Source organism: Xiphophorus maculatus, chromosome 11 (assembly GCF_002775205.1).
Source record: "Xiphophorus maculatus strain JP 163 A chromosome 11, X_maculatus-5.0-male, whole genome shotgun sequence".
NCBI lineage: Eukaryota > Metazoa > Chordata > Actinopteri > Cyprinodontiformes > Poeciliidae > Xiphophorus > Xiphophorus maculatus.
This window is the reverse complement of record NC_036453.1, coordinates 3,514,932-3,539,760: the sequence shown is the minus strand read 5'-3', so window position 1 is coordinate 3,539,760 and position 24,829 is coordinate 3,514,932. Positions and strand designations below refer to the sequence as shown.

The 24,829-nt window shown below is 42.0% G+C and overlaps 1 protein-coding gene across 2 annotated transcripts in view; it reads left to right on the top strand.

The window, feature by feature from the left end:
- gcn1 (GCN1, eIF2 alpha kinase activator homolog) overlaps positions 1–24,829 on the top strand; it is a 39,325-nt gene that overhangs the window by 13,155 nt on the left and 1,341 nt on the right. The window contains exons 21-56 of one of the 2 annotated variants that reach the window (XM_005802112.3): positions 1,538–1,631; positions 1,728–1,841; positions 2,501–2,699; positions 2,779–2,931; positions 3,456–3,631; positions 4,497–4,577; positions 5,334–5,477; positions 5,674–5,798; positions 6,045–6,234; positions 6,322–6,392; positions 7,141–7,306; positions 7,386–7,580; positions 8,595–8,841; positions 9,734–9,855; positions 10,076–10,190; positions 10,772–10,951; positions 11,528–11,748; positions 11,862–11,930; positions 12,021–12,159; positions 12,245–12,441; positions 13,492–13,634; positions 14,339–14,456; positions 14,593–14,808; positions 14,918–15,082; positions 15,159–15,320; positions 15,403–15,495; positions 15,577–15,720; positions 16,768–17,037; positions 17,121–17,234; positions 19,060–19,290; positions 19,379–19,572; positions 21,201–21,315; positions 21,685–21,781; positions 22,635–22,783; positions 23,614–23,724; positions 24,204–24,425. In XM_005802112.3, coding sequence (XP_005802169.1) covers positions 1,538–1,631; positions 1,728–1,841; positions 2,501–2,699; positions 2,779–2,931; positions 3,456–3,631; positions 4,497–4,577; positions 5,334–5,477; positions 5,674–5,798; positions 6,045–6,234; positions 6,322–6,392; positions 7,141–7,306; positions 7,386–7,580; positions 8,595–8,841; positions 9,734–9,855; positions 10,076–10,190; positions 10,772–10,951; positions 11,528–11,748; positions 11,862–11,930; positions 12,021–12,159; positions 12,245–12,441; positions 13,492–13,634; positions 14,339–14,456; positions 14,593–14,808; positions 14,918–15,082; positions 15,159–15,320; positions 15,403–15,495; positions 15,577–15,720; positions 16,768–17,037; positions 17,121–17,234; positions 19,060–19,290; positions 19,379–19,572; positions 21,201–21,315; positions 21,685–21,781; positions 22,635–22,783; positions 23,614–23,724; positions 24,204–24,425 — 5,542 coding nt within the window. The remainder of the gene's footprint in view (positions 1–1,537; positions 1,632–1,727; positions 1,842–2,500; positions 2,700–2,778; positions 2,932–3,455; positions 3,632–4,496; positions 4,578–5,333; positions 5,478–5,673; positions 5,799–6,044; positions 6,235–6,321; positions 6,393–7,140; positions 7,307–7,385; positions 7,581–8,594; positions 8,842–9,733; positions 9,856–10,075; positions 10,191–10,771; positions 10,952–11,527; positions 11,749–11,861; positions 11,931–12,020; positions 12,160–12,244; positions 12,442–13,491; positions 13,635–14,338; positions 14,457–14,592; positions 14,809–14,917; positions 15,083–15,158; positions 15,321–15,402; positions 15,496–15,576; positions 15,721–16,767; positions 17,038–17,120; positions 17,235–19,059; positions 19,291–19,378; positions 19,573–21,200; positions 21,316–21,684; positions 21,782–22,634; positions 22,784–23,613; positions 23,725–24,203; positions 24,426–24,829) is intronic. The other variant, XM_023342203.1, reaches the window with a different exon arrangement.

The following is a 24,829-nucleotide window of genomic DNA, read 5'->3' as shown; positions in this document are numbered from 1 at the left end:
CACTGATTTAATGGAAATGATGTAATAATGCATGCGATTTCTTGCCAAAGATAGATACACTTTATTTTCAAAAGAATATTTAACACTGGAACTGATAAACAAAATAAACAAAACAATCAAAAACAAAATGGATTCTCAGTCTCCATTAACAAAAATGTACTTGATAAAAACTAAACAACATAAAGCCAAAGTGGAAATAAATACTGCATTCAACCAAAAGAGTGCAGATTATGAAGTCTGTATATTATGTTGCCCTTCAGTAATAATTAGATTTAAATAGAGAAGACGGGCACATCGACTACCTGATGCAATAATTCACACTACATGATTTTTGCTCCTATTTTTCCCCTTACAACAATCTTAGAACGTTGGTCTTTCTAAGATTGTGTGGTGTGTTACGGTAGATCGTCGTTGCCCTCCGATCCAAATCAGGGGTTTTTCCCCACTGGGATCTTAACGCAGCATGTTGAATGTGACAGGTAGCCAATCAGAATGCACGGATTCTCCTCCGTGTTTTCTGAGGGGAAATTACGTCGGGGAATCCCAAACAGCTGGAAACAACATTAATGTTTATTCAACATGCAAAGAATCTAGAAATGACAAGAGGAGGATTTGGAGCGAAATCGCTACTGCAGTTGATAAACCCGGTAACTTTTCAGCTGTTCTTCGTTAACGTGACGTAAATGGGTTCTAATGATTTTCATTCAGTCAGGACTTTACGCTGACACTAGCCACATGCATTGCAGGTAGATTGTAGTAAAGCATTGATTAATGCCTGGTTTTAAAATTAGTTCACTGAACTTGTAGCCATTATTTTGTGCCCATTGTTGGACACCACACGACAGGACCGAACCCGGTGGAACCGTTATACCTAGGATTTCTGTCGGCTAATGTGTGATCTGTCAGGTTTTGAAAATGGGCTGACTATCGGCCGACAGCTCTAAGATCGTGTAGTCTGCGCTGGGCTTTACACTAAGGAAATGAGGAAGGGAGGGTCAGTGGAGAGCACCGGAGTTTAGCCTTTTTTTATTCAGTGTCAACAGAAAGAGAAAAAGGCCGGAAGAGACGATAATGCCGATAATTGAAATGACGTCGATAGTTTTAATTTATCGTACGATTAATCGATTTATCGTTTATCGTGACAGGCCTACCAATACTAAAGTCTAACTTCACGAGATGCTCAATATTTTAATGTATTCTTTTCTGTTGTATTGCCAACTTATTCTGATAATATTAACTTTATTCTTGTATTATTTCGACTTTATTGTTGTAATTTTTTTTAAAAAGTTAAAAACGAACATCTTAGCCTGGCCTTAACATGCTGTAGTAGAGTTGAACTGAATTCAAAGTACAAATAAATAGAAGCACTAAAATAGGCTTATTAAACAAGATGGCCGCCCTCGACACTCTGACATCACTATGAATTATGGAAACACAAAGCGTGCATTGGTGGGGGAAAAAAAACAATCCCAGTTTTCCAAATATTAAATCTTCGAAAGTTTGATTAATCAATAAAATCGATGTTTATGTTCCGCAGCGCCCAGAAGGAAAACACCAAGAAGGTGAACATAAAGAGAGAAAACAAAGCCTACTCCTACAAGGAACAGATCATCGAGCTGGAGTTACAGGAGGTAGAGTGAACTGCAATTAGTTTGTTTCAGAACGTGTGTGTGTGTGTGTGTGTGTGTGTTTTTTCTTGATTTACCTCCTTCTGTTTAATTCTGCAGGAAATGAAGAAGAAAAAAGGCATCAAAGATGAAGTTCAGCTGACCAGCAAGCAGAAGGAAATGATTCAGGTCCAGCTGGAGAAAGAGTCAGCTGTTCGCAAGAAACTCAAAGGGGTACGGTCCAAAATTCACTCAGTCTAACAAATAAGATTTAAGAGAATTCCTCATTTTTTTATTTCTGTTTTTGTGTAGAGCTGGCAATAAAACAATAGCAATATATGTTGCAGAATACTTTTTCCTTGATAAACATATAAAGGAAAAACCGTCCCTCAGAGAGAAGGCAAGTCTGCAGGTAGAGCTGGGTAGAAGCATGATTATATTCATACTGGAAACTGGATATAGACCTGCAATATACAGAAATGATAATTAGCCAATCATGATAAGAGTTGTTGATCCATGATGGACCAATCACAGGGCTGGAATAGAGCCACGCACAGTTGCGTTGATGCATGATAGCATCCAGACGTGCTAACGGCTAATCTCAGAATTATGACTTTGATCTTCTGAGATCAAAAGTCAAAAATGTATTTTTTTTTCTCAGTGGCCCTAATCCTCTTCTGTCTGGATGACATGTTCAACTTTTAAAAATAAATCTTTGAATTCAAAAATAACCATGTTCTATCCTTAATATTACCAGGGAATAATAAAGTTTTTTAAAAACAGTGATTTGTTTCATATCGTGATATTGATATGGATTGCTATAAAAATGTTCAGCTTGGTAGGATTATTTTCCGTATGGCCCTGACCTGACCTGACCGTGTGGTTCCCTTCAGATTGACGTGGAGCTGCAGAGTGTGGTGGGCCTGCTGGAGGCCACTCTGAGGGCCCGACCGCCTCAGATCACCAGGGAGCTCCCCGCCGTCCTCCAGGTCCTAATGCCCCTCCTCCAGTCCCCGCTCGCCGCTCCACGCATCCAGCAGGTCTTCCTGGACATCGGCGTCAGCCTCATGCCCAAACACCTCCACAACCTGGGTAGGAGGCAGCCTTCAGGACTCCCTTTCTCTTACTCTGTTTCTCTGTTCATGTCTCTTTTTTTTTCCTCCCCTTGCAGCTGTTCTTGTGGGTCACGTGACTCTACGGCTGCTGAAGCCAGAATGCGATCTGGACCAGGAGTGGGACGAGGAGGACCTGGACACAGCGGCCCAGCGCACCGTGCTGCTGTTGTATGACCACACCGTCCCACAGAGAGAAGGCAAGGCTGCAGGTAGAGCTGGGCTGAACTGTTTTTTGTTTGTTTGTTTGTTTGTTGGAAAAAATGGCTGCATTGTAAACAATGGAATTAAAAAGAGAACAAAGAAACCACTCTTTATTTTATTATTTAAAGTTAATTTCAGTTGTTTTGTTTTTTTTCTGTTTTTTGCTTTGAATAAAACTTTTAGATTTCGTAACTGTAAAGTTAATTTTATATCTGTTTTAACATTTTCATTCATGTAGTTCACTATGTTGAACAGCTGTTTTCTGACAGCTGGAATGTTTGCAAATCAGTGTTCTACTGTTTCCCACCATACACTGACACCTACTGGCAGACTGGTGCAAGTGCTTAAAAACACATGACCAGAAGACAATCTGACTTTATATAGCAGTTCTTCCATCATAACAACTAAGGATTAATACAATTGTTGAAGTTAATTTTAGATTTGGACGAAAAAAAATAATTGAAGTATATATTATATTAAAGTAAATTAAAAAAGACGTGCTGTTACTTTTTGCTTCCTCCATCACATGCAGCTCCCCTGGCTGCGCCTGCCTTCTCCTTCTGCTTCCCGCTGCTCAACGCCATGCTCAGGGAGTCTTCAGGCAGCACCGAGGAGACGGAGGGCATGATGACCAGAGCGCTGCAGGTCGTCAATGTCCACGCCCAGCTCCGGGCCGCCACAGAGAGCGATGACATCACAATAGACGAGGTAGAGACGTGCTTCCGTTCCAGTCTCTGGAAAAAAATAGGCTTTTCACTGCATTAATTATGGTCATAATTAGGGCAGAAACTATTCTGTTGATTGGGTAGATATACAGATGGATAGATAGATAGAAACTTTATTAGTCCTTTTGGCATTTTCCCTCATGATAAAATCGGATAAATTGGCACAGTCTGCAAATTTTTCACTTCACCACTTAAGCCTTTTTTATATCATATTAAAAATACTTTTAAAGATACAAATTAACCATTCAGTTCCTTTTTTAGTCAAAAAAGAGACATTCTGTTTCCTAAGACGCTACAACATAGCATTCCTTTAGTGAACTTCAACCGGATTAAGCTAAAACTGTTCCATTTAAGGAGTTTTGGACTAAACACAATTACATAAAAAGGCAATTAAGGCTTTTGTCTTTATTGCAAATCCTTTATGAACATAATTTGTACAGTTTTACAGGTTTTACAGCTTAATTCTCATTTTTTTAGCAAATGGCCTTTTTTTGAGTCTGTATATGTGTATGTATGTATGGTTAGCAATTAATCAATTACTAAATTAGTTGATGATTAATTGTTTCAGTCCTAGCTGAGTTTATTTCCCCCCTCCTCCAACTATATTAATCTGTTTTTAGTTCTATGACAGTGTCAGTAGTTGCTGTGTGAATTCTGTTTGGTTGCATTTTAGAAATCCCTTTTTCAGTCCTGTATTGCGTCCGTTTCTGTTTTCACAGTTTATTGACCTTTTTGTCACATCACCATGTTTTATGTTAGGATCTCCTTCAAACAGCGGGTATTAAATGGTGTTGTTTCTGTGTTTAAAGGCTGATGAAAGCCCTGCTGTGCTCCCTGTTTTCTTGTAGAACGGTCCTGAACTCCTTCCACGTGTGAACATGCTGCTGCTGCTGACCAGGGTCATTTCCACAGCTACCCCAAGACTCCAGGTAAACGAGTTAATGGACACTGATTGTTTGGGGTTGGGGGTTGTCACTGATCCATCTGTTCTGAAAGTAAATCAGTGCAGTAGGTAGGGCTTTATGATTGAACAGTTTTATTGATTAATCAAAGAAAATTTTTTGTGAATTTTTGGAAAGTAAGCATGCTTGTGCACTCCTTGGGTTTCCATAGCTGCCAGTGGCAGGGCCGCCATCTTGTTTGATAAGTGTGTTTTACAGCCTGTATGAGTTCAGGTTAACTTTACAGCATAACATTAGGGGCACTATTGCACCAACGACAGAGTTTATTTTAAAAAAAGGACCACAATGGCTGAGTTGGTCAGCTCTTTTTCTCATTAACTTTTCTCCTTAAAACAATTTTTTTCCCCTTATAATTTTAGGACGTTAATAGTACGTGTTTATTCTGCTAATCCTCGTAATTAAACAAAACTTTTCGTAGCCTGGCCCTAATTCTCCTTCATAAAGCTGCCAGAAGGGATGATTAAAACAAAAGCCACTTTTTGAAAATATTTTCCGTCGCTTCTAATTTTTAGAAAAAAAAGAAGAAAAGGCGAGAAAAAGAAATTGATGAAAATCGTAAACCGGCTCTAGTATTGAAAGAAAAAATCAGATGTTACTTTTAAGCCGTATTGCACAGCCCCAGCAGCAGGCCTCTTAACGACATGCTGGTCGAACTCTTTCTGTTTAGTTCTAAATGACTAAACAAACACCAGATTTCTTCTTGTCCTCTCTTTTTGGTTCCAGGTGTTGGCGTCTCAGTGCCTAACAGCGCTGTGTGCGAGTGCAGGAGGAGGGGACGGCTGCACGGTGGCTGAGCAACCAGAGATCGACGTCCTGCTGAACGCCCTGCTTTCACCCTGCTTCTCTGTCCGAGATGCTGCTCTCAGGGTGAGCTTGGAAACCCAAAATAATGATGATATATGTTTAAGTATCACTCAACAAAACAGTATTATTGTAAAATTGTGAACATGCTTTGAAGTTTTTGCAGTACAAGAACGCAAATCTGTGTCATATTGAGAGAGCAGTCACATATAAAAGCTTGGTTACACTTTCTGTTTCCACATGTAATGCATCTTATGTTAAGGGGTTGTTGGAGATGGAGTTTGCACTGCCGACAGACAGCACAGAGAGCAGCGGGATGAGTTTGCTGCGCAGGCTATGGGTTGCCAGGTTTGACATTGAAGAGGAAGGACAAGCCTTGGCTGAAAAGTATGTAAGAGGAACATGTTTTGATCTTTTTATAGTCTCTGTTGGTGCTCGTGTTTTACTCAAGTGAAGTAAAACCAAAAACAGATGGTCTGACTTCAATTAATTTTTTTGTCTAAATCAGATTTATGTTTCCTCCTTTTTCGCTACATATATAGAAACAAATGAGCATCATTTTGATATAAAATGCAGTTGTTGTTTTTTTGGTTTTTTTGCACTGTGAGGTAAAGATTGGCTTGTTCCCTTCAGGCTTTGGGAGTCTCTGGGGTTGGAGCTGGTCCCTGAGCTCTGCCCCCTGCTGATCGGAGACATCACCCACCACGAGGAGGCCATCCGTAGCGCAGCAGCCGAGGCTCTGTCCAGTGCCGTGTCCCAATACAGAGACCAGTCTGCCGCCGTGCTCGGCCAGCTCACAGAACTCTACCATCAGAAACTTTACGTGAGGTTTCTTCCAAACAGGGGTTTATGACTGGTTGAAATTGTGAAACTCAGACAAAATGAGGTGAAGTTCTTTTTCTGTCTTTAGAGGCCGCCTCCTATCCTGGATGCTCTGGGGAGAGTGATCTCTGAATCTCCACCTGACCAATGGGAGGCCAGGTAGGACAACCCATCTGTACAGAGCTTGAGAAAAGTATAGTTGTCCCCCACCAAAACCCAAGTCAGCTCCTTAAGACTAGCCAGCAGCAATTAGCAAACACCTGGTGGACCTGAGCATCTGCTGAGCTCATTATAAGAGTGCAGCGCTGGTAAGAATGTTGTTTAAAGGGTTAATAGAGGAGCCAAGTTGTGATGACTTCCTGAAGGAGAAATTTCAGAAGGAGCAGGTGTGTCTTAAAGAGACAGAGACCCAATTTCAATGCGTTCAATTACGAAGTCAAATTTCTTTTAAGACATATTAGATGTTAATAGCATTTAGAACTTAATGTTTTTGCATTATGTGCCTGGAAAATGTATGATACTGCCTTCTTTCTTTAAAAGAAAGAAATTGCAAATGACAGAAAATATTTTCGAAAACTGGATTTTATTATTATTATTCTATTATTAGAATTATTATTTTAATCATCGCTTCTGTGAATTGACCTGAATTAAAAGTCCAAATAATTAGAAACTGTAAAACACACTTGTCAAGCAAGATGGTAGGTTTCTAACATCAGTCTGTACTATAGAAACCTGTGAAGTGCTTTGGTGGGGAAAAAAAAAAATCAGATTTTCCTTCAAATAAAATAGTCAAAAACCAAAAATTTGATCAATTGATAAAATTGAGTTATCGCCCAGCTTCACTATGAATCCTTTTGCACGGAGCTCTATTGATGACGAGCGAATTGCTCCTGCTCCTTTTCAACAGATGCGGCATTGCTCTGACTCTGAACAAGCTGTCCCAGTACCTGGACGAGTCTCAGGTCACGCCCCTCTTCCTTTTCTTCGTCCCCGACGCCCTGAATGACCGCCACACCGAGGTGCGGCGCTGCATGCTGGACGCCGCCCTCTCAGCTCTGAACACGCACGGAAAGGTACTGGCGCGTTGCTTTTTCGGTTCGGCCCGCCTCAGGAATTACCAAAACTTCCTAACGCTCTCGTCTCCTGTGTCAGGATAACGTGAGCTCTCTGCTGCCGGTGTTCGAGGAGTTTCTGAAGGACGCCCCGCAGGACGCCAGCTACGACTCCGTCCGGCAGAGCGTCGTCATCCTCATGGGATCTCTGGCCAAACATTTGGACAAAAACGACCCGAAGGTCAAACCCATTGTGGCCAAGCTTATAACTGCTCTGTCCACGCCGTCACAGCAGGTAAATAAAGAATGCTTCTTTTCCTTTTTCTGTTTGAAACTTGTGGAACGAGCTGGAAACAAAAAGGTTGTGTGATCAAAGAGAGTAGCCAGTGTTAGATCATACCAATTTTCTTCCAGCTTTGAGAGAGAACCAAGATCCACTGCAGTAATAAAACCCAATTCTCACTCTCAGTTTTTGTATCAAATTTTTGGTGTGCATTTTAAAAGCGAGCTCTTTGTCCAGTACAAACCTGAGGTATTTCTAATTAAGAATGACCTCAATTTGTTTACCTTTGGAGGAGAAATCTCTGATGGGCCTCGAGAATGCACGAAAACCATGGTTTTCCTTTTTAGCCACATTTCAAACCAATGTCAGAGGGTGCAAGCAAGATTGATCTATGTTCAATCAATAAATCAAGTTTTATTTGTAGAGCACATTTCTGCAACAAGGCAGTTAAAACTGCTTCATAAAAACACACAAAAACTATTTTAAAAAATGCGGAAAACACCACATAGTCAACAAACCAGTAACAAAACATACGTTTTGATGAGTGCCATCATCAAAATCATCAATAGACATCTCATATTTGTGTCAATGTTCCATTTATTATGGTTCAAAAGCAACTCTACATAGGTGAGCTTTAGTCTATGTTTAAGGGAAGTCAGTGTTTCAGCTGTTTTGCAGTTTTCTGGAAGTTTGTGCCAGATTTGCGGTGCACAGAAGCTGAATGCTAAAAACTCAGTAAAAAGTCTATGGCCTGAGAGGGTGAAGAAGAGCTCTAATAGTAAGTCATCTGCATAAAAATTATAAACGGCATTTGACAAATTATCACCCAAGTTATTTATACACATGGGAAATGAAAGAGTTCCAAGAACTGAACCCTGCAGAACTCCTTATGCAATTTCAAGAAGAAAGGAAGAGGAGAGAGAAAACTGAACCCTCTGGTTTCTGTACAGTATACCTTTTTATGTATAATAATGTAAAATGATCATACGTCACTATCCGTTAATGCCAATCCCCTTCCAACACCAGGTCCAGGAGTCGGTGGCCGGCTGCTTGCCTCCTCTAGTCCCTGCGATCAAAGACGACACAACAGGAATCGTACAAAACCTGCTGCAGCTGCTGCTGGAGAGCGACAAATACGCAGAGAGGAAAGGAGCAGCGTACGGACTGGCTGGACTGGTCAAAGGCCTGGGCATCCTGGCGCTCAAACAGCAGGAGATCATGACCACGCTAACCGACGCCATCCAGGACAAGAAGAACTTCAGACGGAGGGAAGGTCAGTCAGTTTGTTTGACTGGTTTTAGAGATGTACAGTATGTGACTGCTCAAGGAATTACATTAAATATAAAATATTTTTATAAGTAAGCTGGAATTAAGGTCTGCAGAATGCAACCAACTCACAGACACAGAGGTTGAATGTGTTGCTGATATGAAGATATGAAGTTGCTGTTTTAACGGTGTTTTTTAACGGCCGTAATAATCAGCACTGGTGGTTACAATGTGTAAACAACCTTAAAAAACCCATTAATTTCATATATAAACAAAATTTAAAAAAACATTTGAGTGCATTTATTCTGTGGGAAAATAATACAATATTTAATAAAATAACCTTTTTTCCTTCAACTTAAACTGGTAAATTTTCTTGAATATATATATAGAATATAGTTTGATCCTCATCACACTGGCTTTCTATAGAGTTAAGATCTGAGAACTGAGATGTGATAAATATTTATTTTAGGGATCAATAAAAACAAAAAAATTGATATCCGTCAGAATTTTTTCAGGTTACGCTTTTGAAAATCGGTCATCGGCCAAAACCTGCAGTCGGTGCACCTGTAGCATATTTTGTCTGCGGAACCGTTTCTCTGTGGATTTGGTCACGTTTCGGTTCGTTATCCTGTTGAAAGACCCAACGGGGATTCATTTTCAGCATTACTGGAGGTAATGGAAGCTTTTATTGAAGATGTTTTGTGATTGAGGGTCAGCTCCTCTGAGTCTGACACTGTGGTTCTTCAGGTTGACAGTTAGTCTCCGCCTCCAGCTGAGCTGTTCAAGTGTCTGGATGTCTCATGGGTGCTAAATAGACAGATGTTATCTTAAAAAAATCCTAAGATTTTCATCAACACACGACGGAGATGATCTGCATGTGGAACATGGTGTGGTTGCAGGAGCCCTGTTTGCCTTTGAGATGTTGTGCAACATGCTGGGGAAGCTGTTTGAGCCGTACGTGGTCCATGTGCTGCCGCACCTCCTGCTGTGCTTTGGAGATGGAAACCAGTATGTCAGGGAGGTAAGAGGCCGCAGTCTAGTTGCCGCTCAACCAACATAAACATGGAAAGGTTTTAGAATGCAGAAGTTGATACTATTATTTTGTTGTGATTCAGTTAAAAAGCATCTCCATTTTTACTGGATGTAATCATTAAAGGATAGATTGTTTTCGATTTCGTGCTTAATGTTTTCTTTTCTTTTCTTTTTTTTTACTTCTGCCCTCTGATTGTTGCTTATTCCAGGCTGCAGACGACTGCGCCAAGGCTGTGATGAGGAACCTGAGCGCCCACGGCGTGAAGCTGGTCCTCCCTTCTCTGCTGGTGGCCTTGGAGGAAGAGTCATGGAGGACGAAAGCAGGTAAGATGCACAAGAGGTTTAAATCCTGATTATTATGGGGATGCATGATATGTCAGCACTACCAGCTGAAATTAGTCATTTTAAGACATATCAGTTTTTTAACAATTAACAAAACATGGCCTAACGAAAGGGGATTGGAGGAGGCTGGTCATGTGATATTTGTTTGGTCATGTGATAGTGATGCAGCGTGGGGATTGTTGGAAGTTTAACTGAAGCAGAGGAACAGTGGGGAAGTCAGCGATGTGCTTTTATTCAAGGTCTTGAAAGTGTAGTGAAATATATAAATGTATATATAAAAATATACAATTTCTGTTACCAGCCATAATGACAATATTAATATCGGACATCCCGGCATTGGCACCAATATTGGTGCATCCCTGATTGTGATGAACTACTGGTGGTTTTAAGGAAACTACAACAGAAAACTGAATGTTTGCAGAATTGAAATATTCTTCATCGTCCCACGTTTTATACACGTTTTCCTTGTTTATCTGCTGTCAAGTGTACAGAAACTCAGAAAAGATTTTCATTATGCGATCTGTGATAAAGTTTATAGTCGATCACGTCTCCGCTGCTTCCAGGCTCGGTGGAATTGTTGGGTGCCATGGCCTACTGTGCGCCCAAGCAGCTCTCCTCCTGCCTGCCCAGCATCGTGCCTAAGCTGACGGAGGTGCTGACTGACTCCCACGTCAAGGTGCAGAAGGCGGGCCAGCAGGCTCTCCGACAGATCGGCTCGGTCATTCGCAACCCAGAAATCTTGGGTAGGTGACTTGCATTTTATCGCCATAGAGATACTGTTGTTTGTACAATGAAACACAAAGATAACTAGACGTATGCAGCTTTTCAAGTCATGAAAGGAGCAGTGTTTTGTAAAATCGACTTTTTTGAGCTTTCCGTCTCGTTATTCCATAACATACCTGGAGGGTTGCCTTGGTTCCTTCACGCATGTTTAAGAAATTCTTTAATCTCCATGGCAACCATTCAGCTGTGCAAAGCTGAATGGTCAAAAGCTCTGCCTTTGAGATGCAGCTCTTCCTCGGAGAAGCTGTTTCCAAGCCCTCCACCCCTCAGCTCCTTCAGACTAGCCAACAGCAATTAGCAAATAACTTTTTTTTGGTTTAACTTCATGATCAGACGGTAAAAATCTGATCTTTTTTCTGATCAGTGAATGCATCATACTAGGGCTGAAACAATTAATCAAATTGATCATGATTGATTGATTATTAAAATAATTGTCAGGTAATTTAGTAATCAAGAGCGTTACAAAAGCGGCAATTATAAATTGGCCACGAAGACTGGATCATCTCTACCAGTTATTGAACTTTCTCTTCATTCAGCTATTACTCCCATCCTGTTGGACGCCCTCACCGACCCGTCCAGGAAGACCCAGACGTGCCTGCAGACATTGCTGGACACCAAGTTTGTGCACTTCATCGACGCCCCCTCCTTGGCTCTCATCATGCCCATCGTCCAGAGAGCCTTTCAGGATCGCTCCACCGACACTCGCAAGATGGCCGCCCAGATCATCGGCAACATGTACTCTCTCACTGACCAGAAGGTTTGTAGTTTTTAAGTTGCATGATTTTTGAAATCATGTTTCAAAAATCATGTTTCAAAAATGATTTCTTGTAAAAATGTGTGATATTTTACGTTATGCTGTGCTGCCTACAGGATCTGTCGCCCTACCTGCCAAGTGTTATTCCTGGACTTAAGGCGTCTCTGCTGGACCCAGTGCCTGAGGTGTGCCTAGTGAACACAAACATGATCACAGTGCTAATATTGACGGGCACCTCCCATGTATGAAATTTAAACATGTCCTCCCCGGTCCAGGTGCGTACCGTCTCGGCCAAGGCTCTGGGCGCCATGGTGAAGGGGATGGGAGAGTCCTGCTTCGACGACCTGCTGCCTTGGCTCATGGAGACTTTGGCGTCCGAGCAGAGCTCTGTAGACCGCTCCGGAGCTGCACAAGGTCAGGAGTCCTCCTCTTTACCCGTAGGAGTCTCATCTTGCGGCTCGCCCGTGTCGGGGATAAAACGTTTTGACGGTCCTCTCAGGTCTGGCTGAGGTGATGGCTGGACTCGGGGTAGAGAAGCTGGACAAGCTGATGCCAGATGTGGTGCAAACTGCCAGTAAGGTGGACATCGCTTCTCACGTCAGAGACGGTTACATCATGATGTTCATCTACCTACCCCTCACCTTCGGAGACAAGTTCACTCCCTATGTGGGACCCATCATCCCCTGCATTCTCAAGGTGCTGCCCGATCGGAAAGTTTTTGCTTTTGAATTTTAATTAGCCAAAAATTTTATATCAGCCAAAAAACGAGCGTCGGATTATATTGACTTGCATCTAAATCAAAGGCATCAGAACCGTGGTCATTTCTGCTCTTAGAATGATTGTTGTCGGCCTTTTGATCACAATTCCAGAATGATTTACATTTGGTTTTCCAGGATGCAGATAAACATGGAAACACATTGGTTAATAACACTAAGTTACAAAAAATTGTTTTTGGAAGTTGTTGGGGGTTTTTTGTTTCCAACTGAAATAGGACTATTTTGCATGCTGACTCCAGAAATGACATCCATTTTTCTCCATCAGGTCAGGTTTTTATTCTAACTTGATTTAGAGAAATCCAATATTCTCACTAAATCAATAAAATTTTTGTGACATTATTTGTTCATTTCTGTTAATATTTATCATCCCAAAAAGGCTGTAGGAAAAAAAAAAGTTTTTATAATAGAGTGTATTAATTAAATGTTACAAACTTGGGATAAATTGAATAATAAACACTGATCAGGGTAAGTCCATGTGAAGTGAACATTTTGTCTCCATCTCTTTTTCTGTCCTGATGGAGTCTCTCCTCCTCCTCGTCACTCATTGATCCAGATTCTCAGGAAACCGATCCAGATGTGAGACCAAGTCATGAGTTTTGATGCTCATGTTGCTCCATAGCTCAGAAAGTTGACCTGATTGAGTAAAACCAATGGGATTGTTGGATTCAGCTCATCAAAATGACCCTGAAACAGTTGAACAACCCTAGACATTTCTTTTGGCTGTTGACCAGTGTAATCAGTGGATCAGTTGTTCTCATACCTATAGCTCTCTGTTTGAGTAATACCACTTGATCAAGCCTTTTCTAACATTGCATGCTGCAGCATAAGTAATAAAACTGTGTACATTTCCTGCCAATATCGGTATCTGCCAACAGTCAAAGCTGCAATATTGGAATCTTCTCTGAAATAAAAACGCTGCATGAACTCACCCCTGGTTTTAACATTTGTATCCTCTGACTCCGTCTGCCAGGCTCTGGCTGACGAGAACGAGTACGTGAGGGACACGGCACTGCGAGCCGGCCAGCGAATCATCAGCATGTACGCCGAGACCGCCATCGCCCTGCTGCTTCCTGAGCTGGAACAAGGCCTGTTCGACGATCTGTGGAGGATCAGGTCAGAGCATAACATCAGCGATGAACAGTGGGGCTGAAACGATTAATCGAATTAATCAGTTATTGAAGTAATCGTCAACCAATTCAGTAATCGACAGCTGTTAACTGGATTGCTGATTTCTGAAAGAACCTCACACTAGTAGCAGTAATTAGGCCCAAACTGTACAAAAGTTATATTTTGCATTTAAGATAAAAAAAACAAAAAACTTCTGCTATTAAGCACTTTTTGCTATCCAATTATTAATCAGTTAATTCAAAACTAATTGCCAGATTATCCCTACAACTACAGTGAAAAGTTAAAAGAAAGGGCTGAAAAAAGAGGTTTCTTTTTGGCTGCAGACTGCTACAAATGTACACTTAAGGAATCTTATGTTGTTGCTTTTTATATAACAAAAAGCAACATAAAAAGTTATGAGAAGAAAGAATTTCTTACTACCTTTTAAAATGAGAAATCAATTTCTTATTTAAAAAAAGGTATTGCTTGTTTATTTGCACTTTTGAATGCATTTCAATTTTTTTGTTCAACAAAGGTTTTATGTGGTAAAATGAAAAATGTGCAGAATTTTTTTTTATCCAATTCATTGTCAGAATAATCCATGGATTAATCGATTTCTAAAATAATTGTTGCAGCCCGATGAGTGGCTGCAGGATAAATCGTCCTCCTCTTGCATCTTGATGACTGAAAGTTCTTCTGTGGCTTTCCAGGTTCAGTTCAGTCCAGCTGCTGGGCGATCTGCTGTTCCACATTTCAGGAGTAACGGGAAAGATGACCACGGAGACGGCCTCAGAGGACGACAACTTTGGCACGGCCGCATCCAACAAAGTCAGCAGACCTTTCCCCTCATGAATCCACTGCAGAGCATATCCATCCCCCCAAATATTTACATGCTACTACAGAGGCACGGCTGTGGTTAGTATTTGGGTTATGAAGGTCTCAGCTTTCCCTGTCCTCCTCTCAGGCTATCATTTCTGCTTTGGGAGCTGATCGACGGAACCGCGTGCTGTCGGGCCTGTACATGGGCCGCTCCGACACCCAGCTGGTCGTCCGACAGGCTTCTCTCCACGTGTGGAAGATCGTCGTCTCCAACACCCCCAGGACCCTGAGGGAGATCCTCCCAACCCTGTTCTCCCTCCTGCTGGGCTTCCTGGCTTCCACCTGCCCTGACAAGAGAACGGTAGAAACCCGCTGGTTTTGTTTTTATTTTGTTTGTTTGTTTTTTGCGACGCCTGCTGGTAGCATCAGCCCTCAAAGCGTGGCGTTCTCCGCCACTGCTGTGGTTTCAGATCGCCGCTCGGACGCTCGGGGACCTCGTGAGGAAGCTGGGGGAGAAAATTCTCCCAGAGATCATTCCCATCCTGGAGGACGGGCTGCGCTCAGACAAGAGCGCCGAGAGGCAGGGCGTCTGCATCGGGCTCAGCGAGATCATGAAGTCCACCAGCAAGGATGCGGTACGTTCAAGGAAACGGGCGGAAGCGTTGGGATGAAAGCGAAAACTCAACTGAGCCGGCGTCGTTCATTCAACAGGTGCTCGTCTTCTCCGAGTCGCTGGTCCCCACTGTGAGGAAGGCTCTCTGCGACCCCCTAGAGGAGGTCAGAGAGGCTGCAGCCAAAACCTTCGAGCAGCTCCACGCAACCATCGGCCACCAGGCGCTGGACGACATCCTGCCTACGCTGCTTAAGCAGCTGGTGAGAAACACGATCAGTCCAAAAGTCATGGTTTATATATGCTTAACATCTCTTGTAATTATTATTTTTATTTTATTCCCAGGATGATGAAGAAACAGCTGAGTTTGCTTTGGATGGACTGAAGCAAGTCATGGCAGTGAAGAGCCGCTCTGTGCTGCCCTATTTGGTTCCAAAGGTAAGCTGTCGGTCAGTTTTTCTCTTTCAGTCCTTTCTGGAGTTTGTGTCTGTGATTAATTTCCTCCTCCTTGTCCTGCAGCTGACCGCTCCTCCTGTGAACACCCGGGTTTTGGCCTTCCTCTCCGCTGTGGCAGGAGACGCTCTGACGCGTCACCTGGGCGTCATTCTGCCCGCCCTCCTGTCTTCGCTTAAAGGGAAGCTTGGAACAGAGGAAGAAGCTCAGGTACATCCAGCATCTGTTCATACATTCTTTTAAGATTTATTTTGGCACTTGTTGCCTTTATTGAACTGTACATAGTCCTGGAGCTGTTTGTTCTTTCTTTATGTTCATCCACTTTACTAGCATAAATAATAAATTAATTGACAATTTACAGGCAGATTTCAATAAGTAGGAATATAATTTAAAACTTAATGCATTTCAATCATCAAAAGTTATGCAGACACGTTTCAGCTTCTTATTCCTGTAATTTTTGATGATTATGACTTACAGCTCATGAAGACTGTCAGTTTTTATGAAAGTTATAACATCACACTAGATGAAAAACAGATTTTAGAACGCGACTTGACAGTTGTGATCCTCCACGAGGACAGTAGGTCACAAAGCTTATGGATAAAGAGGTTTGCTGTTCAAACAGAGCTAAATTAATATTATTGGAAAGTTTAGTGGAGGGTAAAAAAAATTATGTTCCTTTCAGCTGTAAGCCAGAATGATCAAAGTTCACTAAGTGGATAAAATATGTTTGTGTGTGATTAGTTCATACAAGTTTCACTTTTCAAACTCAGTTGAATGAAATGCTGTTCATGTTTTACGGTCACTTTCTGCTGCTGTTTAGAAATGATGTCAAAATGCTCAATGTTTTTACTCTACTTTGCTCAAAATGCTTGTTTTAATAAAAAATTTTTTGTACAGAATGCATAAAGTCCCCAGTTTTACAACTTATATTTGACCTAAAAATATATTTTATCTAAGGGGACCAAACAGCAAAGCTGGTAATAAAATAATATTTTTGGTTTCGTTGCCCTGGTTTCCTGCTGGATTATTATTCTCTCCCGAGAACACTTCGTCTTAGCAGATTTGATTTGTTTCAATGCAATGTTTTAAATAAATAAATAAACATTTGACACTGATAATCATGTTGGTGATTATTCTACCAACGTTAAATAAATGAATCAATCCCTCAACCTCTTTTGTCAACACTTTCTGCATGTTAGAAGCGTTGAAAAGTCTAAAAAAAAACAACAAAAAAAAAAACCTGATTGTGTCGTTCAGGAGCTGTGCAGCTGTCAGAGCGTGATCTTGTCTGTGGAGGACGAGGCGGGTCAGAGGATCATCATCGAAGACCTGCTGGAGGCCACGCGGGGCGCCGACCCCGGCCTGCGGCAGGCCGCCATCACCATCCTCAACGCTTACTTCGCTCGCACCCGCCTGGACTACAGCGCCCACATCCGCACGCTGCTGTCGGGCCTCATCCGCCTTCTGAACGACTCCAATCCAGAGGTCCTGTCACAGAGCTGGGACACCATCAACTCCATCACCAAGGTTACAGAAAGTTTAAAACGCTTTTCTGCTAAGAACGCCGACTGTGTGGACTCAGCAGTAACTATGTGGCGTTTGTGGTGCAGAAACTGGACGCCAGCAGTCAGCTGGCGCTGATTGACGACCTGCATCGTGACATTAAAGCAGTCGCTGCTGATGTGAAAGGTCAACACCTGCCCGGCTTCTGCCTCCCCAAGAAGGTGAGAAGAAAACTCCCAACACAGAAAACACCTGAAAAAGCTCTGTGTATTGCTTCCATTAGAAAGTAGAGGATGAATGGCAGCCTGACAGGCCAATCAAATGCAACATGGAGGTTATTCTTCTAAAGCATGTTTCAAAGAGGAGTTTGGGAGCCGTTTGTGGCCCCTGGACTGATTTTGTGCTGCCCACTGACAACAAATCAAGAATGAATTAAATAAATTAGGATAAAACTACAACTTTTAATTTAAAATCTGCTTACTAAAACGTTAGATGCAACACAAAGTGGTTATCTTTTCCAAGCTTCCTGTCTGTTGTCACAGTAACTAGAACCAAATCTCCACATTGACTTGTCTACATCTGAAAACTTAACTGAATATAACAACTATTTTCAAATGAAGACCAGTCTTGATCCTGTTTTTTCAACTGAGAATGGATGAATTTTATTTATTCAATTTTTTTTCAGTTCTCTTTAATTGAGCCCAAAATAATATTGAGAAAACTGGAGGCTTTTCATTTAACGTTCAAAAACAATTTGAAGTTTTGGATCTACGATCTCGTTTCTACAAAAACAAATCTGATTACTGTTTGTTCAACTACAGCAGTTCATGCTTAGTGATTAAACAAGTGCATAAAAAACTCACATCATATTTGGTGATTTTAGTTTTTAGAAATCTTAGTTGTTGTTTTTTTATTATTATTTCAAGTACTTTTGATCTGACAATTTTGGCCCAATTGACAAAATGTTACAACACCCTTGCTCTAAGGTGAAAAAGAAATTAAATATTTTCAAAAATCGTAGCTTTTTTTTGTCATTTTCCTACGCTCCTATGTTTGATTTTAAAAATAGCTGCAACAAGTCAAATTTCTTCACAACAAGAGCATAAACAGACCACATTCAGTTAGATGAGGCCAAAATAGAGATGCTGAGCCAGAGTGTAAAAAGAATGTAGCATTCAGTGAAAACCAACATAAGCGCCATGTAGCTAGCTAGCCCTGTCACTATAATCAATAAATCAATTAATCCTGAACGTTCTAATCATTAATAGTTTTTAAAAGTCAATTTTGTTTACAGAGACTTTATAGTCTATTTAATATGGCTTCAGTTGTGTGTGGTTTTTTATTTCCGTCTTTTTGTTTGCTTTTTTGAATATTTCAAATATCTTCCAGTTTCAGTGTTTTTAGAAAAAAAATAATTTTCATTGATCTCTGAGGGTGCCAGTTTTCATTTTTATATAATTATCATAACATTACTTAAAAATGGTCTCAAAACAACATTATTGCAATAATTTCATCTATAGCCAAATTTATTGTGGCAGGCTGAATTGCACCAACCAATCAAGCACAGTCTGATTATTAGAGATTTGTTGGTTTTTTTAAAATCAGGAAACATTTCAGTCGCTCATCTTTTATTGCAGCACTGCCGGGAAAGGAAATGATTTAAATGGTGCAAGAAAGTGGTCAAAGTTCGTAACTCAACCCATCTGATTCTGTGGTGAATCCGTTTGAAAGAGATGTTCAGACACAAACTATGACTCAAAAAAGGTCAGCACCAACCAGGAGTTACTTTGAGTTATATTAGTCAACGTCTGCACACTGCTGGCTTTTATTAAACATTTACACAAAGCAAAATGTTGTATTTTCTCACATTAATGTCCTCTCTGTTATCCTTTTTATTGAATTAAATTTGAAACATACTTGATAGAATTTAATGGCATAGACTTGATAAAAGGTTTGGTGCAAAGCCTAAATTATTTTACCAATCGTCAGCAGAGAGTAACTTTTCTCCTTTGAAACGTCTGAGTGTTTTCCTCCCATTGGTGGCAGGGTGTGACGTGTATCCTGTCGGTCCTGAGGGAAGGCGTCCTTACCGGCAGCCCCGAGCAGAAAGAGGAGGCAGCGAAAGCTTTGGGTGGAGTTATCAAGCTGACCTCTCCCGAAGCGCTGCGCCCGTCCGTAGTGAACATCACAGGACCCCTCATTCGCATCCTGGGAGATCGCTTCGCCTGGACGGTGAAGAGCGCTCTGCTGGAGACTCTCACCCTGCTGCTAGCAAAGGTTCTTCTTCTTCTCAGCTGCTGAAAGAAACCCGCCATCGAAATCCCTCAAGGTCCGCGGTGTCTAATCTGCCACGCTCCGTCAACAGGTGGGCATCGCCCTGAAGCCCTTCCTACCGCAGCTGCAGACCACCTTCCTGAAGGCGCTGCAGGATTCCAGCCGCGCGGTGAGGCTGAGGGCCGCCGAGGCTCTGGGTCAGCTGGTCTCCATCCACACCAAGGTGGACCCGCTCTTCACCGAGCAGCTCTCAGCTATTCGCAACGCCGAGGACTCTGGAGTCAGGTGTGCACTCCGGCCAACAAGTCCGAATTTGTCTTGGACATTTGTATTTATTTTTTATTTTTTTCCAATAATCTAACTCTAACAGATTTGTTCCATATTGTAACATCCACAATAACAAGTTTTCAGATTTTCTTTCTTTTTTTAAGTGTCCTGACTGGTTGTGTAGCAATCAGAATTGTTGTTTGGATGCTGAAAAGAAGCCAGACTGATGTACTTTCACAACTGGATTGATTTATTTGCGTGTAAAACCTTATTAGAGGTAACTTCAAATGCAATTGTCATGGAGACGGGAAAAATAGAGGCAAAAAAGGGAAGTAGGTGAGAAATAGAGGAGAGAAAGAAGGATACAGATAATGTAGGATAACACCGATAGCATTTATTCTTTCTTTATAAGCCGATAACGCAACAAAAAACATACGACAGGCACTATTTTAGGTTTTACATAAATACGCTGTAATAACCAGATCAATATTTATGGCCCTATGAATCACCCAGCAGCTGTTCCCCAGAACTGACACTCTGAGATAAAAAGGCCAAGAGACGAAAATAGAGATGAGAATGCTCCTTATTTATCAGAAGAACCCTTCATGTCAAAGTCCATCATCATTTCTTGTTGATAGAGGTGAGTGAAGTGAGCAAGTGAGTGTTGCGTTCAGGAGTTTTAGGAAAAATGAGGCCGTCAGGGAATCATATGCAGACATTTAAAGGTTGAGAAGTGAAGAAATTTCTAATTAACACTGATAATAGTGTCATTACTTAGAACAGCTATCATTTGGCTTAGCAGCTACTTTAAAGGTGGCATTTAGATGCTAAACCAGGTAATAATAAATGAAAAGCAGAGTTGGCAGCTGCAGTTTAGTTCATCCTAATGAATGTCTGCTACTATTTTATGCCCATGTGCTTCCATTTGGTCTCTTCCTGCTTCTGTTTTGTACCCTGATCATTCTGCACCTCCTTACTCATCCATTGGATTTTAGTTCATGTCTCTTCTTAGGTTGGTGGTGCTATGAGTTCTGAAGATAAACAGCAATAAAGATTAAATGAGATTTAACAAGAACAGTTCACATGTGGTTTAAAAGCCACTTCCAGACTAACGTTTTCCCACTGGCAGGGAAAGTCATGCTAAAAAAAAAGAAAGAGAGATGTAACTCAGCATATTTGTTTTTTATTATTTTTAGTACATGCTGAAACTTCCGTCATCTTTTTGATATTTCGTCATAAAGATCACTTCTGCAATCTATTCTTGAAAAGTAATGGTTTAAGTGCGTCCGGTCAAATCTAATTGGTGTTATTTTGAGTTGAGTCTCAAAGCTTCATTTTTGTGTTACAAGCAAAACATGAAAAGCGGTGGAGTTGATAACTCTGCATTTGACACCTTTCCCTAAATGTCTTCAGCTCGAGTCTTAAATATCCTTTACATCATATCTATATTTGTATGTGTTTACTGATGTGTAAGTCTTGCCTCGGCAAACAAATATATGGGTTGTCCAGACGTCAATCCTCCAGCAGAAAGCCATGACATCTTCACAGTTTACTCTCATTTTCTTCCTCACGTTAAAGCTAATAAAGCTTTCAGTACTTTTGGCCCCGTGCGTTTATTTGAGGGGTGTGGCTATTTGTGTTTGCAGGGAAACCATGCTCCAAGCGCTGAGGTTTGTCATCCAGGGGGCCGGATCAAAAGTGGACCCAGCCATTCGCAAGAACATCACCACCACGCTGCTGGGCATGCTGGGACACGACGAGGTACGATAGCAACGGGGAGATTGCTCGCGACGTCAAGCCGAGCCAGACTTCTTAAATCTGCGGCCTCACGCGTTTTTTGTTTGATGCAGATTCTGCAGCAGCTACTGTACACGCCGAGAAATACTCGAATAAAGAAAGCAAAAGCTTAGAGCAGCCGCTGCAGAGGAATGCTCTGTGGAGTCGTTTTCTCTCTGATCACAGTCGGGGGGGGGGGGGGGGGGGGGGGGGGGAAACGGAAGTCAAAGAGAGGATGTGGTTTTCTCAATAGGTGGTTTAGACTCTTCATGTCTCTTTGTAACACAGAACCTCTTTCTGTCTGGCTGTCTGCTCTGTGTGTGGGTGTGTGTGTGTGTGTGTGGGCGTGTGTAGGATGCTACTCGAATGGCCTCAGCAGGCTGCATTGGTGAGCTGTGCGCCTTCCTGTCGGAAGAGGAGCTGAAGAGTGTGTTGCTTCAACACATCTTAGGTTTGTTTTTTAAGTAATAAAAGCTTTTTTTTCTTCCTCGTTTTGTCATATACACAAGCGTCTTATGTGACACAGTGGTGCATAGTGGTGAACTTGATGAGTTCTAAGCCTTTTTACAAAGAAGGATCTGGAAAGTGCGGTGTGCGTTTGTGTTCAGCTGCAGTGAACATTTTTCACAATCTGCTTTGGGAATGTTTCTGTTTGTTTTGCACATCAAAAATGTTATCTCAGTCAGTGGGATCGCATAGGAAGCACATGTTTACATCATTTTGTAAGACCTATCACACATTTTCTGGGGAATTGATTTCTGGACTTTAACTGGGACATTCTAATGTATAAATATGGATGAATATACTTTGATCAATGCCTCGCATTGTAGATCTGACTGTATATTTAGGATTGCTGTCCTGCAGTTTTCTTTCATGTTTGTCTTGTACTTAGCTCCGCCCCTTCGCCCCATCAACGCTCATGCTGCCACCAGCACCAACGGCTAATCAACAGATTTCTTTGGAGGATATTATATTAAGAAAGTTTTCGTATGTTACCATAAGCAAAGAAAAAGAGTCATTTAATTTCCTTTTTTAAGTGTAATTACATTATATTGTATCATGTTTCTATGGTACCCATGTTGCCCAAGGCAGCTTGACTGCTGGGTGTGTGTGTGTGTGTGTGTGTGTGTGTGTGTGTGTGTGTGTGTGTGTGTGTGTGTGTGTGTGTGTGTGTGTGTGTGTGTGTGTGTGTGTGTGTGTGTGTGTGTGTGTGTGTGTGTGTGTGTGTGTGTGTGTGTGTGTGTGTGTGTGTGTGTGTGTGTGTGTGAGCAGAACAGAGCTAACGTTTTCCTGCCTCCCTGCAGCGGACGTGTCCGGCGTGGACTGGATGGTGCGTCACGGCCGCAGCCTGGCCCTGGCCATAGCGGTGAAGTCGGCTCCTGAGAAGCTGAGTGGGAAGGATTACTGCGACACCGTGACCGAGATGGTTTTGACCAATGCCACCGCTGACAGGGTGAGCGCAAACGGGTCCGAAGCCGATGCGCAGCTTCAACATAGATCCGTCGCATGTTATTGTTTAGGTCTGGAAATGTTTGCACGTGGGCAAAACAAAAAAGACTATTCTTTTCAATTCCATTGAAAGCGGCGTTGCTGCGGTAGAACAAATCCGTTTAACAGAATGAAACAAGGAAATGTAGATATTAATTTAGTGCAGTGCACCACTGCAAAGGGGAAAAAAAGGCAGAAAAAACGTTTAAGAACAACTCAAAACCACCTGCATTCTTAATTTTTCTTGTCTGTGTCACACAGACCCGTTGCCATAGCAACTGACTGACAACAGCTCCACTAGTGTATCAAGGATTCAACACCAAAAACATCCATTCATTTCCCACACAGAGAACTGAACATTCAGTCAGTCACAGCATCATGTTTTCATGCTTCATGTTTATATTGAGACATTAAGAGGCGATCGCCTGAACACAGCAGTGGTTGATTAGCTAATGTAAGCAGCTGCTCTACTAATAATCTATCAGAGAGTTGATGTGTGGGTCGCCTTTTTCTCTTTAACTGAACTGAAACACACCGAATTCCACAGCACATCTACATGTTAAGGTTGTCATAGCCAAGCTATCATAGCTGACCTACTTCCTTCTCCCTCTTTTTTTTTTTTTTTTTTTATGAAAACTTTTTTCTGCCTTGTGAAAGGTGACACCCTGAGGGATTTGTACGTGTGACGTCATACTGCAACGCGTCTATATATTATCCTCTAAAGATTTAAGCATTTTAGCAAATTCTAATATTGACCTTTATGGGTTTCCGTAACCAATGCGATTCCTCCTGCAGATCCCCATTGCGACCAGTGGGATCAGAGCCTTGGGCTTCCTGATGAGGCATCATCTCAGGATGGAGGGAGGCAGTGGCGTTTCACAGCGCATCATCACACAGTTGGTTAAGGTGAGACAAAGGGAACTCTTCACGTCCAGCTGGTAGTCAGATTCACTTCCTGTTTTTATTCCTGCAGGTGAGGAAAAAGGGAGAAGTGGGCGAACAGAAATGATCTGGTTTGTGTGTTTTGTGACTGTAAATCACATCGCTGAGAACGGATTCAGCAGAGGCTGTCTATGGGGAAACAGTTGATTTGTGACATTACAGTTAGTTTAAATTAATTTCCTTTTAGTCACGAATCAGCAAATGTTAAATAAACGGTGGCCTGTTCAATGTACAAGTTTATTTAGTTGAACTGAATGGATCTGAGAGGATAAATCACAGGATTTATTGCTGGGGTTTAACAGGACCTCGTTCACCAGTTTGATGGAAACTGAAATTGTTGCCAGAGCGTCTCATACACTGATGTCAGCTGTAACTTTTTCTGATGCAGTCAGTTTGCAGTAGATATTTTTTTGTGATGTGTTTTGACCACGTGCACCCCACAGTGTCTTCAGAACCAGTCCAGTGACATCAGGCTGGTGTCGGAGCGAGTGCTGTGGTGGGTGTTCAGAGAGCCAGCCACTCCCTCCATGGAGCCCAGCCTGATAAAGCCCCTGCTGAAGAGCCTGCTGGACAACACCAAGGACAAGAACACCACGGTCCGAGCCCAGAGCGAACACACCATCGTCAACCTGCTGCGGCTCCGCCAAGGAGAGGAAATCATGCAGGTGGGTTTCACAATTTACTGCTGCTACTCGCACACGAATGATATTCCCGCAGTAAAGCCAGTGGCTGCATTTCCATTGACCGTATAGGCACGCATATTGGGATTATGAAAATACAGTAAAAGAGTTTAAGTGACAAGTAATCTTCTCGCTGAGCTGCTATTGAAGAAATGCACCGCTCCCAACCAAAAACAACCAATCAGAGCCAGGGGGAGGGGCTTAGCGCTGTCGATCAACCTCGTGTTCTCCCTGCTAAATTGTGCAAAGGGTGGAGAAACGATTTACAGTTACAGGAAAACTCTTTATCTGCTGTCATCAGTGGCTGTGCTAGCTAGCCTGACCATTCATGACAGACTATGCTAGCTGCAGTGTACCAGAGAGCAAGTGCCACACAGAGAGATTATTGA